The 16,988-nt window shown below is 44.4% G+C and overlaps 1 protein-coding gene across 8 annotated transcripts in view; it reads right to left on the reverse strand.

Moving 5' to 3' along the window:
• Positions 1–16,988, reverse strand: part of APBA2 (amyloid beta precursor protein binding family A member 2) — a 110,476-nt gene that overhangs the window by 24,476 nt on the left and 69,012 nt on the right. For 5 of the 8 annotated variants that reach the window (XM_053364508.1, XM_053364504.1, XM_053364503.1 and 2 more), the window contains 3 exons: positions 14,406–14,442; positions 8,549–8,694; positions 3,565–3,600 (listed from right to left, as the gene is read on the reverse strand). The exons of 1 other annotated variant lie outside the window; for it this stretch is intronic. In XM_053364508.1, the coding sequence (XP_053220483.1) occupies positions 3,565–3,600; positions 8,549–8,694; positions 14,406–14,442 (219 nt within the window). Of the gene's footprint in view, positions 1–3,564; positions 3,601–8,548; positions 8,695–14,405; positions 14,443–15,977; positions 16,059–16,988 lie in introns of all 8 variants that reach the window. 2 more of the 8 variants (XM_053364510.1, XM_053364507.1) reach the window with 2 other exon arrangements.

Consider the following 16,988-nt stretch of genomic DNA (forward strand, 5'->3'; position numbering starts at 1 on the left):
GACAACAGTCAAGGATCAGGGAGCCTCTGAGCATGAGAATTTGCTTTCAGTACTAGAGCTTGACCTCGCAGTCCTTTCACACAAAATTTAATTTAGTCTGCCCTCTACCCCAAGGAAAACCCCATTCCTGGTTTTCCTACCTCACCCCAAGGTTAGCAACCTAATTTGGGGGTGTGGGTTGCTTTTATTTATTTTTGTAAAAAAAACAACTGGGACTATTGGTGGCTCTACTGCTAATAGCCCAGAGATCTATCAGTGAACCTACCTTCTGTCCATGCCTAGTCTTAGATCACAGGTGCAGAGCCCCTTTATAAAAGTGCCTTGGGCAAGTCGAGCACACAATTTAAAAAAATTAAACAATAAAACTGAAGGTGTTACACTACAATAAGACCATAAAAGCTTTCCTTTTATAAAGTGTGTAAGTCACTTTATAAAGTGAAGTAAGCCCAGCTCAGGGGCTCATACAGAGTTACAACAGGAGAACTCGTGTGAGTGTGGAAAATCCTCCTCTGCCTCTTCATTGGAAGTGAGTGAAGTCGCAACAGAGATGCAGCAGAGATGCCTTCCTTCTGGACAGCTGCTTTGAGCTCACTTCAATCATTTGATTTCTTTTCTCGGAGAACCGTAACCATTCTCTTCTAGCATGCTGATATATCCCAGCTCAAAATTAAAGAATTAATGTCAGCTTACAATGAGTTTGTGCCAGGGCTGGACACAACTTCCTCATTTGTGATGAAATGCTGGAGGCAAAATGGGAAGGTGCCACCCTGAGCAAGTGCTGTGCGCCCCCCCCACCCCCTTGCTGCCCCTGCCAAAGCCTTGCATATTGCAGTCAGGCAGTTGCGCTTGCCAGATTCTGGTGAGGACTCCCATGAGCCCCAGAGACCTCTGCGCAATCTCACAGGGCTCTCGCACAATCTTGCCTGAACATAGAAGCTGCAGCAGTCTCTTCTCCTCGCTTCTCTAGTGGCAGGGGAGACATCCCTGCAGAGGCACCCCACAGATTTTGCTGCCTGAGGCAACTGCCTCAGTCTGCCTCCTGGACAGGCCGGCCCTGACTGGAGGCCTCTCAGCAATAAAATAAAATAAATGGAAAGGTGGGGAAGGCTTGTTGGAGTACTGCAGGGCCCTGTCAGGCTGCTAACAACTATTTCCAATTTTCCTGAATGACCTATATTTGGTGAGTGGAGAGGCAGTAGCATTCCACAAATGGCAGTCCCCACTGGCAACTACCATTTTGCCTCCCCACATGCACAGGGTATTCTGGGAAATATGTGATGATCAAGAATCCTACAGCCCCAGTGACTCCCTCACCCCCATTCCCCCCAAATGATGCTTTTCTCCATCTCTCTCCCTCCCCCCCTCCAGTTATAGGTGAAGAAGACTATCTAGCCAAAGTATTTATTTTGCATAATAACAGAAAACTACACTCAATGGAAGACCTATTCTATTTGCTCACTTGCACAAAGGGAAGACAAAAAAGACAATTCACACAACCCAAAGAGTTGTTTTTTAACAGGGTTGTTTAACTCGTGAAGGACTGCTGCGTTCAGACAGAGGTGAAGCTGCCCTCTGCTGTGTCCGTCTTTCTCAGAACTGGATTGACAGGGTCTCCATCTGGACATGGACCAAGGACCTTCTGCAAGGCAAAGCAGGTGCTCTGACCATTCCCCCTGAGCTCAAGGAAGTCAGACCTCACCTCAGTCAAGGCTGGCAGTGCTGCACAGGCAGCTTAAGAGGAACAGTGTTTTCAACGGTCAACCAACACAACCAGCTTTTGATCTAAGAGTTGCGTGCCCACACTTTCAGCAATGTTGCAATATTGATTTCTCCTGTCGTCCAGCACACACCTCGGGGCAACAAAAAGTTTGAGGTGGGCCCCCATTTTGTGCTATGTACACACGATGCCTTTAGAGTGCATTCTTTCCCTCAAAGAAAATTGCTGGGAACTGTGGTTCCACCACTCAGAATGTGCTTCGAGTGTATCATGTGTACGCAGCCTAAGGGGCTGCGGTGAGATTATTGAGGAATAAGTTATTTGACTGCCACCACCAAATTTACATTATGACAGAAAAAGTTTGGACCACGGCAGTGTAGTCAGAGCTTATGAAATCATCACTTGTATCTTCAGGTGAGTCTCTGTTAAGGCAGATCCACACCATGTAAGAGCACATCCAGTGCACATTTAAAGTGCATGGTCTTCCCCAAAGTATCCTGGGCACTGCAGTATGTTAAGGGTGCTGGGAACTGCAGATCTGTGGGGTAAACTACAGTTCCCACAAGTCTTCATGTGAGAATCCTGGAAACTGTGGTTTGTTAAGGGTGTCAGGAATTATTATTACCACCCACCACCCACTCAAAGGTCCCAGAGTGGATTACAACGTTAAAACACAATATTAAAAACTGTTCAATGTCACAAAAATAAAGTGGGTCCTAAAAATATCTACTTCAAATGTCAAAAGTCAGGGCAAAGAGGCTCGTTTTCAGCATTCACCAGAAGCTGTAAAATCAAGGAGCCAGACACACCTCTGTGGGAAGGCAGGATCACAGGGTTGCCACAGAGAAGGCCCTCTTCCCAGACCGCCACCCCATGAGCCTCTGAGGGTGGAGGAACTTCTCAGCAGGAAGTTCTGTAAGGTGCTGTAGGCAGTCTTTCAGATATTTGGGGCTTGAGTCATTTATGGCTTCCAACACCCTAAACAGGGCCCAAAAACAAACCAGCAATTAGTTGTAGCTTTGAGAGAGGAAAACTACCGTTCCCAGTATTCTTTGAGAAAAGTGATGTGCTATATATGTGCACTGAATGTGCTTCAAATGCATGGTGTGAAGTTGTATATATTGGTTCCCCATGTACAGCCCATATCCACCATAAGCTGTGCATGCAGTAATGTGGGCTCAAGTCTACAAAACTCCCTCCCAGGTGAGACTAACCAAGTCCCCTCCCTGCTGAACTTCAGGTGCTTGACAAAGACTTTTCTATCCCCACAGATGTTTTAAGGAAGTTCTCTGTGTTTTTTATTATGTATGTTTTTTGAAATGTGCATGTTTACTGGTTAGAAATGATTAAGTGGTATCAAAAAAAGCTCTAATAAATCGTAAATAGTAATGAATATTGGGTTGCAACACCAATCTTGGCTGCTTCTCCTCCAAAAAGCAATAAAGTATGTCAGATGGAAATAAACTCCTGCAAGAGGAAAATGTGATGTTTATCCAGGCTTAGCAAAACAACAAGAACAAGAACAAAATCACCCCCCACAAAAAAACCATTTCACTGGGATGGATAGCCACAAAGAGGAGTTATTTAGCAGGAAAGTGGGGAACTCTCTAATGAAACCAACCAACCCTGCAAAAATGGGAAGGTTTCTGATGAAGCCAACCAATCTTTCCCACTCCATCTGGTCAACTGCATTTTAAAATGAGCAAAAACAGAAAGCTACAGCTTGACGGAGATCCACAATGAGAGACACAACACTCCAGGATGCACAAAGACCACAGAAAACATAAACAACAAAAATAACCAAATGTAAAACAGACAATAGCATTCAAGAAAAACAGTCTACACACCGCTTTTTTCTTGATTTTAGCTGCCTTTTGCATCCTCTGGGGAGAAGCATTTAAAAATAAAAAGGGAAACAGACAAATGCACAAAAAGAAAACGAGAGAAAGAGATATTATGTGAAGTCAGGGAAATCTTTCATCAAAAGATTCTCAAACCTATTATCTACAGAAATAAAGGAAGGAAGGCTATTGCTGGTCTTTATATGTGTGTACATGTGTGTCAGTATCATCCATCGGTTACAGAAACTGCTGCATAATTTTGTTGATCTTAGCTGCAGATTATATTTTCATACTACACATGCAGTTGCAACGCCAATCTGTTTCAGTGAACCCCCAAATCCCATGCCATCTAATATCCAAATGCAGAAGCCAAGCTTTTGCATCCTAGGACATGGAGTTAATCCTCCAAGCTGGATCATTCTGATATTGCTGTAGCCCAGCCCACATAACCCAATGATGTCATCAGGTCAGAGGTGAATGTAGCTTAGGCCTAGTGAGCAAAAGCAGGAACAGCTTCCACATGCCTGTCAAAACCACACCCACTTTTATGTCAAGAATCATGTTGCTAGTCCCAATACTATCAAACGCTTGTCAAGTTGCCTCTCAACTTGTCACTTAGCAAAACTGAACCCCAGTTCCTTCTCAGTCTGTCCATACAAACTTAGTTTCCTGCAAACCTTCCCCTTTTGGGCTCTCTTTCTCTGACTTTAGCAAGTGGGGGAAATGTACAAGATCCCTCCATCCTATAAAAAACAAATTGTGCAAATGTCAAAAGATTCAAACTTTCTCCAGATTGGCCATACAAGCAAATGTATGAAAGCTGCCATATACTGGAGTCCCACCACTGCTCTATCCAGCCCAACTGGCAAAGGGTTTCCAAATCTCAGACAAGAAGAGCCTTATCCAGCCCGGATACACTGGAAATGCCAAGAATTGTGCCTGGGACCTTCTGCATGCAGAGCACGGGGTTCACCACATAACTACAGCCCCTCCTCCAGAGACATAAGAAGATAGCTGACACAGACCACACATTCCGCCTAGTCCAGCAGTGCCTACTTGGGGTAGCAACAGATCTCCAGGGTCCCACACAGAAATCTTCCCCATCACCTGCTGTAGATTTAAACTGAAGATGCCAGGGACAGAACCTGGGAAATTTTCCATGCAAAATCAGTGCTCTATCAGTGAGTTATGCCTCTTTCTTCCACTTTTGCAAAGGAAATTAACCTAAAAAAACCACCCAAGACTCGGATAAGTTCTGTGGCCCTCAGTGCAGCCAACGAAGTGGGGTGGGGGCAGGGATACATATCAAAATAAATTCTCCATTAAGATAGAATAGCAAAACAAATTCAGATGCTTCTGGGGCAGCTTAAACTGGCATTGGCATCATAACTCAACCTGGTGCCCTTCAGATGCCTGGACACCAACTCCCACCACCCCCAGTTAGATTGGTCAGGGTTCAGGGATGGTGGAAGTCAAGAGTTCCACAACTTCTGAAGAGTACCTCATTGGGGAAGGCTGTTGTAGGCTCATAGCTCCTTATAAACCATAAGGTTATATCCAAGGCTAGTCCTACTCAGAGCAGACTGTAACTTTGCTGTCTAAAGCAGCATTTTTATATAGTCTGTCACTCCTATTTTATATAATAAACCAAGTTTTCTTTATTTCTTTGTGTGAGAGCTTCTTTGGGGGCATAAGGTTAAAGGTCAAAACATGTCCATAACAAGTGAACATCATACCGGTAATTCCAGCAAAAGATCCGAAACCTCATAGGACTGCTGGCTGTGCACATGTGAGTCCAGGTACACATTTGTAACAGCACAACAAAATCAGACCAAAGGTCCCTTTAGTCCAGCATTCACACGTGGTCAGCCAGATCCTTCCAGGAGGCTCTTAATCAGAAGTCAAGGAAGGGGGGCTGAAGCCTGACTTGGAGAGGGGGGCAGTGAATTGTGGGGTACTGTTCTGGCCAGAAGGCAAGAGTCAAAAGCAGGGGAAGCTTCAGAGCTGGAGGGTGGAGCACAGAATGAGCCAGAAGAGGAGGAGGAAGAGTTGGTCAGGTAAGTGAAGAGCCAGGTGCTCCCCCACGCCCTTCTGCACCCCTGTCTCCCAGAATGAGCAGAGGAAGTTTCCATGCAGGCGCAGCTTCTGGTTGTGAGTGTGCTGTCTGTCAGAGGAAGGTACATAAACTGGTGGAGGGAGAGTGGTCCCGGGTTGCTGCAACTGCGCCATAGAGGGTGGACCTGGGAATAGCTGCCGAGATGCTAGATTGGTGTGGATATGTCTCCAGAGCTGCAGAAGTGAGTGTAAGTGTTATCTTTCACAATAAAGAATTGATGATTGAAATGAGCCCTTGAAATGAGACAGGCTACCCAGCAAATGCAGGAACATCTCATTGCAAGAAAAGAGGACTCAATTGGGGCAGAAATTTCTATTCTATTTAATAAATTAAAAAGAAAGAACAAGGTGGTTTTGCTGCCCCCTTCTTATGAAGAGTTGCATGCAGCATTGAGCCACTATTAAAATAGCAGCAGCCAACCGTCTTTGAGAGACTGCCTACCAAAGAAAACCAGACAGCATTGGAACTGATAAACAGTGCTGCACTTTGGCACAATACAAGTCAAGTTTCGTTTGTGGTTGCCAGTTTCTCTTTTTTTTCCCTTGAAAGCCAAACCACTCATTAGGAGCCGGAATGGGGAAAGCAATTAAAAGGGGGAAATGCTATTTTTCTAACGAGAATGAGCAGTGACACTTTTAACCTGTATTTAATGCTGAGATTTAGTGACACTGGGCTGTGCAAGGTGCCTTGACCACAAAAATGTCAAATGTCTGCAAGTATCTTCATGACTTGTATTGCATAGAACTGTAGAGCTGGAAGGGTCCCCAAAAGTCATCTAGTCCAATGCTCTTCAATGCAGAAATCAGCACTAAAGATTCCCCGACAGACAGCCATCCAACCTCTGTTTAAGCACCTCCAATGAACCTCCAATGATATATTGGCATATGCTTTACCAGCCCAATAGAAGTTAAGATATTTGCACATATAGCTACTGTGGGCTATTCAGAAGCTTTCTTGCTAGCCAAGCAACAACAGACAATTCCTTGTGCACCACCTTGAGCTCCTTGGGAGAAAAGGTGAATGAATGAATGAATGAATGAATGAATGAGAGAACCCACATAAGCAGCAGGAACTGGGCAGATGAAGGAGTGGAGCTGCACCAGGGCTGGGGAGCCCCTTTGGCGAGAGGGCTGCTTTCCCTTCTGCATTTCCTGCCTCACAGGGTTGTTGTGGGGATTAAATGAGGAGGGGGAGAACCATGTGGGCCACTTGGAGTTCCTTGGATGAAAAGATGGGATATAAATGCAATAAAATCAAAGATAAATAATACAAGTTTTTGTTCCATCCATGCCTCTTAAAGAGCAAGGCTCCTAGACCTCCTGTCTACCAGGGGAGAGAGGCAGTGCTTAGATTCAAGAGTGTTTCAGACTAACTTCTAGGAGCAGCAGGTAAGGCAGTTTCACAGATGTGCCTCCCGCCCTAGCTTTCCACCACCACCCATTAGTGTTGTTACCCAATGGGTAATTTAGCTAACCAGCTCTGTTATTGCCAGTATGCAGTAAGCTTAGGCTGAACATTATTCTTATTCTTATTCTTCTTATTGATGTTGTGCCCCCTCAGCTTGGCGCCTTATTAATTTTATTTCTACGCACCTCTGTCCACTCAATTTCCATTGCGGGCCTTTTGTATTTGCTTATGTTAACATAATTTCTAATGTTACAGGTGTCGCATGATGCCAGTTCCACATTTGTAAGAGCTTGAAACACCTGCACTTTGGAACTCCCTGCCTATTGATATCAGGCAGGCGCCCTCACGCTGCTCTTTTTGAAACCTACTAAAACCATTTTTGTTTAGTCTACCCAAGTATTCAGAAAGCTGATGCAAATTTTAATCTGTTTTCAGTTTATTGTTGATTTAAATTCTGTAAAAGCTTTAAATGGTTAATTCTTCTTATTGATAATGTTACTGTTTAAAACTTTGGTAACCCACTTTGAGGGGTTTCTTTTTATACCAATCAAACGATGTACAAATCTTATGAAATAAATGAATAATGGATTGGCCAAGATATCATTAGATGTGATTCTACATGTGGTTATCTCCTCTGCATTTATTTTCAACTTTTCATTATATAGACACTCTCTGTCCTTATACCTGCAAAAAGATTGATAGTAATATATTGCAGGGGGGAAACATGGCCCCTTTCAATCAATGGATTGGTGACATGACAACTCTTGCAACCCATGAATGGATCGCTTGGACATATGCATGGACATATTTAATGATATTTAGAATGTATTTATCAAAACCATAGTGACCCATGGACCAACATATACCTGGGGGAAACAATAAGTTTATTCATTAACCGATATACTACATTGTTCTGTAAATTATTGTTATTGTTATTATATGTTATTATTATTTTGTTACTGTTGTTTTCCCCTGCCTTTTAAAATGTTTATGCATCCTTTTTTCTTTTTCCTCTTTCTTTTTTCCCTTCTTTCTTCTTCTCTTATTTACTTTACTGTAACCCACTGGAATAAAATATAAATAAAAAATAAAATAAAAACATAGATACTCCCTTCCACCTCCACCCACCAAAAGCAACACTAAGGTATCCACAACATACAAGGATATGAAAGCATTTATCTGAGCTTTTTGCAACACAAGCCTGGAAAGCCACAACTGGCTGTTACTCTGATTTGGGGGAACTTTGAAAGAACCTGTGCATTATTTATATTCTGCTGCTCTGTGGCTGCACACACAGTTTGGGTAGCAGGGAGAGAGAAATTAACGCAATGGTGGGAGCCGAGAGGGTTTTGCCACAGCCATGCGGGAATCCTCTGCTGTGGATGCCGAGGAGCAGATGTTTCCGACTCTTCTGAGTTCAATCATCAAGGGATCCCAAATCCTCTTCCATGGATCGAAAACATCTACCTTGACGCGGCTCACCGCCTCCTGGGCTTGCATCATTCGGATGTTTTTGGAGGGGTTGCGCTCCGAGAGCAGCTGCGTGGAGCCCAAGTAATTGGCTGCAAAGATGATGCCATCAATGAGGTCTTCGGGTTCGCAAGGTCCTGGAACTAAAAAGCCAGAAGGCAGGCAATTATTTCTCTCCTAAGACAGAGCAGCAGAGAGGCAAAACGGAGCAAGAAAGAACACTCCATACTTCCACACGCTGCCCTCAATAGACTATCCTTTTGCTGTTGGTGCCTAGCTAATTGCAAAGAGCACAGCGCAACAGCAGCAACAAATATTTAAACAAGAGCATTCGGTCCATGCACTTGTGGGTCAGGGAACAAGGAAGCAAAAAGCAGTGTTAAAAGTAAAAGTAAAGCAAAAAAACTTAGCGGCAAGATATAACAACACCAACTTCAAACCATTTTAATGGCAATTTCACCTCCCCAAAGAAAGAGGGCTGTGAGTCAGTAAGAGAAAACTCTCACCATCCTCCCTAATCTAAGGCTGAGCTAAGAGCTAAGTGCCTGAACTGGAGGGAGGGCGGGGGGAGGAAGAAGTGCGGGATACTTAAAAGCAGGAGATGTTCTCAAGCAGGTTCTTCTTATGTTCTTATATTTCCCCCCAGAATGGCCCCTTTCAGTATTCTGGGGCATTTGGAGGAGGGGAGGGAACAGGGGCCACCACACTTCCCCCAACACACACACACCAATAGCATAGTTCTTGAGAGGGTGCAGGGGGGGTGATAATATGACTGAAGTCGCTCTTCCACCAGTGCCAAACCTCATCCCAGGTGCCATCTGGGAGGAAACTGCCCCTTGAAAAACTACCAAAAAGTCCTCAGGTTTGCGAATGTCACCCAATTCCATTTCCCATGGTCCTTTGGGGGCAGTCCTGGCAGTTAAGCAGACACAAAGCGAATAAAGGGTTGTTGAGAAACCTTGGCCAGCTAGGGGTGATTCATAAGTAATGGCAGTGAAATGCATGCCCTTTGGGACATAAGACTGGGCCAATGGCCCATCCAGTCCAGCATCCTGTTCTCACAGTGGCTAACTAGATGCCTGCAGGAAACTTGTAAGCAGGACCTGAGCACAGGAGGACAAGTCTTTGCAGCAGAGAACAAGGCCTTATAACGAGGAAAACTAACACAATAACCCTCACACTTAAATGCACCCCATGTTGCCCACAATGAGCTCTCCTTGGTGCTGAGCCGGCCAACCTGCTTTGCTCTGAGGGCAGGACCAGCACACAATATCTGTAATCTCAGAAGCGAGAAGGGGAAATATATTGGTGGAGATGAATCCCTGGATCTGGGAGCAGTTAGAAGAGGTAGCTTTGGAGGCGCTTCCTTGTACCAACAAGCTCTAAGATTTCACCATTTGTTTAAAATATTGCACCCTGCATTACCAGATATGCCAGACTATCAAAGTGCCCAAGGTTCCATAACCAACACTATAATAAAATGATGCTGCTGTTGATTTCATTAAAATAAAAACAACAACTTTAAAATGCAGTAAAATAATTATCCCAGGGTCCTAGCTTTCCAGAGCAGAGGTTAGCTGGGACTCTGTGCAGGGCCCTTGCTGCTTTCAGTTGCTCTTTTCTGCACTTTCCCCAGCTCTCTGCAAATAGGTCCCCACCATGCATATGTTTGGCCAAATGGCTACAAATGGAATGATTGACGCCTTGCACTTATTTATTTTCTAAAGTTTTATTAAAATGCAAATTTATATTATTACATTCTTTAAAAACAGAGAGTTGTATCCAGCTATGTTTACTCAGAGTAAATCCACTGCATTAGTCATTCACCTAACAAGTCCCATCAGCAGAATCTCTGCAAATGAACTTCCCTGTGCACAATGGGGCTTCTCCCTCTCCTCCCCCTGTGCCCCCATTTCCCTAACACTGGCTTGGGGGAGGGTCAGGAGAACCCTCCCCACAGAAGAGCAGATGTGGGGAGGACAGGAGGCCATTCTATCTGACAAGCTGAAATGCTTGCACAGATGGAAGATTCATCATGGTGCTTCACTGAAGTCCACTCGGTGTATTTAGCTTTTTTATTTTTGCATATCATTTTAATGATATATTTGCTTGTTTATGCTACAATGACATTTCTGGCTCCTGACCAGACTAACTTATTAACAAAACGTCACTCAGATCCTCTTCAAAGGGAGGGTGTGCAGCGGTGAGACTGGGAGATCTCAAGCCACCTTTTATTTTGTGTGCTGAGATTTGCAGGCACCTGTGACTCCTGCAATCTCTGCTGTTTCCAGACCTTAGCCAAGTTTTGCTGGTTGCAAGTGTCAGGGAAGGAACTTTCCCTCCCTTTAGCAATGTGGTGACAGAAACAGAAGCTCTGAACATGCTCACTGCAGCTGGAGCTGGAAGCTGTTCAGAGAAATGGAGGAAGAGACTGAAAACTGAAGGGCTGAAAAGACTGATAAATCAGCAGTCAAGGGGGATGTGGCGAATCAAGAGACATACTTCCAGCTGGAGCCTCAAAGGGCAGAGAGAATGACCAATAAGACTGAGTTTCTCCTCTTTTAAAGCCAAAATGAGTGCAATAATTGACCCAAGACTAGAAGCAGAGCGTTGTCTCTCCATGTAATGAATGTGGGCAGGGGAGGGGAGGTTATCTGGACAGGAGACTGCTGGGACAGTGGAGGCATAGCTGACACAACCCTCAACAGCCTGGTGCCTGCCAGATGCTCTGGGCTACAACAATCCTTTTACGAAGTTCTATGGCAATAAAGCAATGAAGGAAGATGCCTTGAACCATGTCAGATTATCTCTCCATCTAGCCCTGCACTGTCTACTCCATGGGTAGGCAACGTGGTGCCCCTCTGATGCTGTTGAACTCCAATTCCCATTCAGCCCCAGGATGATGGGAGCTGCAGTTGCATAATATCTGGAAGGCATCATGTTGGCTGGCCTACTTTATTTTGACTGGTGGCAGCTCTCTGGGGACTCAGACAAAGATTTGTCCCTCTAATAGTTGTTGCAGGTGACGTCACTCAGGACCTTCTGCATGCAAAGCAGCTACTCTCTCCCTGAGCAAAAATGGGGGGCTGGGAGGATTTAGGGTTGATCTTTCAAGAGGGCTCATTTGCTTGAATTAAGCCAAGGCCTACAATCCTAGTTAATACATACAGGTTATACATGACAAAGTATAAAAGAACCCAACAGGATCAGAGGAATGTATCTATGTTTTTTATTCAAATATAGCTGCTATGCTTTGCACACTTACTGCTAGTAAGTCCAAATGAATTCAACTGTGCTTACATCTGAGTAGACATGCATCGGATTGCTCTCTTGTGCACTGAAGCACCATACATAGCCTTGCTTTTATGGACTTAGCCACATTAGGAGAAAATATTCCAGGGACAATTCAGTCTCTGATAAAAAGCTTATATCACTTTTGTCATAAATAAAACCTGTTAGTTGGGGGCGGTGTGAAACACACAAACACACACACACAAACACGGCTGAAATTCAACACACACCTAACTGGCAGTGAGTCACACTGGACTTAACAAGGCTGACTCCTGAGTAGACACGTGTAGGAGGGCACTGTAGGGCGCTCTCTACTCTGTGCCAGCTCTGCCTGCTTTTGAATGCACAACCCGTCAACAAGAGCTGGTTTCTCTCTCAGTCAGATTTAATGGAAGACAAGAAGCATCCATAATGTCATCCTCAGAAAAGGACAAATGAGGCACAGCTAAGTGGACCTTGCACCCTCTGCTGTCAACAAGATTCTCAGTGAAGATCAATCATACAAAGAAGTTTAATTTCATTAGGTCAGCCATCAGCACCAATTATTAGTATACTAATTAAAAGTCCCAAAGTCAGAGGGGTGCTAGAACCATACAAATAAGTCTGCATAACATGCCTTGCTGTGGGAGACTTCCAAATGCCACTTTATTTAGCCTGTAAAATAGAAATTGCACTGCTTTCTATTAACGGGGCTCTCATAATCTGGTGCACTCTCCAAATGGCTGGAAGCAAAAAAAGAAATGCCATCTCTAAAGGACATAAGCACAGTTTCTTAACAGTATTCAGTCTAAGCCCGTGGTTCCCAACGTAGGACACATGCCCCACAGGGGGGCAATTCGATTTTTAAGGGGGGCAAATTGTGAATGAGTTATTAATAGTGAAATTTAGGCTTCCTCCATGTGAATAGGAGTTCACTTTGAATAATAAGAATTCTATGTCACAGGGGTGGGATAGGCATCAGGATTTTAGAGATGGGGTGGGGCATGGCCAAAAAAAGGTTGGGAACTACTGGTCTAAGCCCGGTCTTATTCAACATCTTTATCAACGACTTGGATGATGGACTCAAGGGCATCCTGATCAAATTTGCAGATGACACCAAACTGGGAGGGGTGGCTAACACCCCAGAGGACAGGATCACACTTCAAAACGACCTTGACAGATTGGAGAACTGGGCCAAAACAAACAAGATGAATTTTAACAGGGAAAAATGTAAAGTATTGCACTTGGGCAAAAAAAAATGAGAGGCACAAATACAAGATGGGTGACACCTGGCTTGAGAGCAGTACATGTGAAAAGGATCTAGGAGTCTTGGTTGACCACAAACTTGACATGAGCCAACAGTGTGACGCGGCAGCTAAAAAAGCCAATGCAATTCTGGGCTGCATCAATAAGAGTATAGCATCTAGATCAAGGGAAGTAATAGTGCCACTGTATTCTGCTCTGGTCAGACCTCATCTGGAATACTGTGTCCAGTTCTGGGCGCCACAGTTCAAGAAGGACACTGACAAACTGGAACGTGTCCAGAGGAGGGCAACCAAAATGGTCAAAGGCCTGGAAACGATGCCTTATGAGGAACGGCTAAGGGAGCTGGGCATGTTTAGCCTGGAGAAGAGGAGGTTAAGGGGTGATATGATAGCCATGTTCAAATATATAAAAGGATGTCACATAGAGGAGGGAGAAAGGTTGTTTTCTGCTGCTCCAGAGAAGCGGACACGGAGCAATGGATCCAAACTGCAGGAAAGAAGATTCCACCTAAACATTATGAAGAACTTCCTGACAGTAAGAGCTGTTTGACAGTGGAATTTGCTGCCAAGGAGTGTGGTGGAGTCTCCTTCTTTGGAGGTCTTTAAGCAGAGGCTTGACAACCATATGTCAGGAGTGCTCTGATGGTGTTTCCTGCTTGGCAGGGGGTTGGACTCGATGGCCCTTGTGGTCTCTTCCAACTCTATGATTCTATGATTCTATGATATAGGGACCATATGTTGACCATCTAGTTCATTTCAAGCCTCTAAACTGGGGTGGGAAAAGCAAGCATATATTTGGGGCTTGATAACAGGATTGGCAGGTTGGAGAAAGCTGGGCTGGACCTCCAGTTTGTGGGACTACTAACTCCCATCATGGCTGTTCACTGGCCAAGGGGCTGATGGGAGCTGGAATTAACAGGCTCTCCAACCCTGGATTAAACAATAAAGCGACTCACTTCCCTTCTATGTAAGCAAAGAAATCTCCCAGCTTTTAACGATAAGAGGCCATGTTCCAGCCACACAAAAGTCACATCTGTTGCTCTGCCCACTTTTGACTCCGGCCCCTCTGACCACTGGCATGTGGCCCCTGGCAGGCTGCACTTTTGGAAATGTGGCCCTCAAGTGTCAAAGGTTTCTCAATCCCTCCCCTTCTCTCGCTGTAGAATGCAGGGTTGTCTCAGGAAGGAGACACAGCTGCCCCAAGTCTGATAAATCTCATGGCACGTAATAAATCATCTCTCGATAAGTCAGGATTCCCCATCACCACCCCTGCAGTCTTAATGTTATAAACATTAGGAATCCTGTGAAGATGCACTTACCATCAACAAAGCTTGGGAAGGAGGACACCTTCTTTGTCTGTGTGGATATAAAAATAAAGAGCTTATAACTCTATAGAAATAGTAAGATGTTTATTATGAAAAATGCAGGCACAGGACACGAAGGAAGAACAGAAGCATTTTTCATTCATTTTTCATTATAATTACCGTAATTTTAGGCGACTACATGACATTGGCCTGATTCACACATCACAATAAGTGATAGCTCTGCTATTCCCATCCCCTGGGCAGGGAGAATACCATGATCTCTGGCTTAGCATTACGTTCATACCAGGGGGTCATGGTTAGTCTCTCTCCAAATAAACAAGATTCATTTTTTCCCCTTACTGACTGTGGTTTGTTGGGAGTGAAACCCACCGCAGTCCAAAGTTTAGATGAAATGCCAAGCCAGAGATTATGGTTTGTTTCCTCTGCATGGAAGCAAGAAGGAGTAGTAGAAGCTTCTTAGGCGTGGTCATGGTGAACAATTAAGAAGTTGTTAAGGGCTTGGCAACATAACAATTGTGTGTTCTTGATTAAATGCAGCAGCACCCCTCTTAAAAAGTAATCTCTGCATTATTGAACATGGCTCAACTCCACATGCAAATTAATCTTGTACAATCTGCTGGTTAGCACTGTTTTTATGGATGTATTTTCTTTAAAACTGTCATCACTTCCCTGGCATGCTTGAAGCTCAGAACAACACACTTCTGAAAAGTCTCATCAGCGTAAGAACACCCAAGTGTCATTCCTGTTTTTTAAAAAACCCAAAAACCTGGCACAGTCTCAAATCTCATCTGGGGGCAGGCAGTGCTTATATTGTCACAAATTAGTATTATGGACAGACTCGTGTGTACAACTGACACCTCCACACACCTCTGAGAAAACAGTCTCTGAGTTTAGCCCTAAATGTCTCACCTTAAATGTCAGCCTAAACAAACCACAAAGGGCCAGCCTCCAGCCCCACAGATGTCTCTTATCACCCTTCACCACTGATCATGCTGGCTGGGGCCAGTCCAACAGCACCTGGGGGGGCACAGGTGGGCCATCCCTGCTGTGAGCATGTTGTTATTCTTATTCTTATTATTACTATTATCATTATTATTGCTATTTCCACTTAACCCTTCCTCCCAAAGGAGCTCAGGTCAGTCAGCACATTGATAACAATGCCATGAAAAACACTCCAGATACAGTTAAAACAATCACATTCTCTTGGCCCATGATTTCAGGGCTGCCACAAAGAGTATCTTTTAGCCATTGAATTTCTGGGTTAACTGGGAAGGAACCCCCCCCCCCCAATATGACCTTTGGAATGTTTTGATTGTTTTGTATCAGTTTGTTTTAATGTTCTATCCGAAATAAAAATAATGCAAAGATAGAACATAATAAATTCTGGACACAAATAAATAGAACAGTTTAGCTCTGAAATCTTTCTTCAGTGATTCATCATACACCCCCCCCCCGAATGTCTTTCTGCAACACAGAGCTTCATGGCTTTGGAAAGAGAAGCATGACGTGAAATACAAGAGGGAGGCAGGACAGGGGAAACAGAGCACCTTGGCCTCTAGTACTTGCCTCTGGCATATGATTATTGTTGATCGGTCCATTGAGGTCAGAACGCTGCTGTTTCCGAGGCTGATCCAATCCATTGCATACCTGTAAAAGAAGCAGAACGACCGAACTGATCAACAGCTCAGGGAGAAGGAGATCAATGCAGCATCGTTCTATCACTGCCTCCTACCCATCATCTGCATTGCTGCTACTGTGGAAATAAGGGCTGATCTATCCATTGACTGTTTGTGAGCATATTAAAAGACTGTAGAAGATATAAAATATCTCTCAAGAGCCAGTATAGATGGTTGGTTTTTGCTGGGTTTAAATCCTGAGTTATTTATTTATTCATTTATGGGGAAAAATTATGTATCACTTGATTGTAAAAACAAAAACAAATAAAAACCTCAAGGTGGTTTACAAAAAGAATAAGACAATAAAATTATTAGTAAAAACACTTAAAAACCAACTATTTGCAACATTTTTAAAAAATCAGCAAGCGAAAAACTGGTTAAAGTACCGGTATGTTATCAATATTCTACACGCACTGGCAGAGGAAGAGGGGGGCGGGGGGAGTGCACTGCCCCCGGCACCACGATCCTGGTGGGGTGCCATCATGGCTGCCCCCACCGCACGCTGGGCGCCGTGCCACGCCCCTGTGGGCGGCGCACCATTCTCTGGGACACGTGCCACACCCCGGGACGCATGCCAGCCAGGCCCCCGCCTGCTCTCTTCCCCCGGTGCTGGAGCATGAAGCTCTGCCACTGTCTACATGTCTGGGTAGGCTTGTCTAAACTAAAATGTTTTTAGCAGGCGCTGAAAGAGTACAGAGAAGGTGCTGGCCTGGTGTCAATAGGCAGGGAGTTCCAAATTATAGATGCTGCCGCACCAAAATACTGCTTTCATACAAATGGGTATTTTGTGGCCCCTATAACAATTCCAGGTTCCAGAATGGCACACATGTTTATTGTCTGGGTGGTGGAATATCAAGGCCATGGAAAATGCAGACACCTATGTGAAAAGGGAGGCAATCCA

This window comes from Podarcis raffonei, chromosome 14 (genome assembly GCF_027172205.1).
Source record: "Podarcis raffonei isolate rPodRaf1 chromosome 14, rPodRaf1.pri, whole genome shotgun sequence".
In the NCBI taxonomy this organism is placed as follows: domain Eukaryota; kingdom Metazoa; phylum Chordata; class Lepidosauria; order Squamata; family Lacertidae; genus Podarcis; species Podarcis raffonei.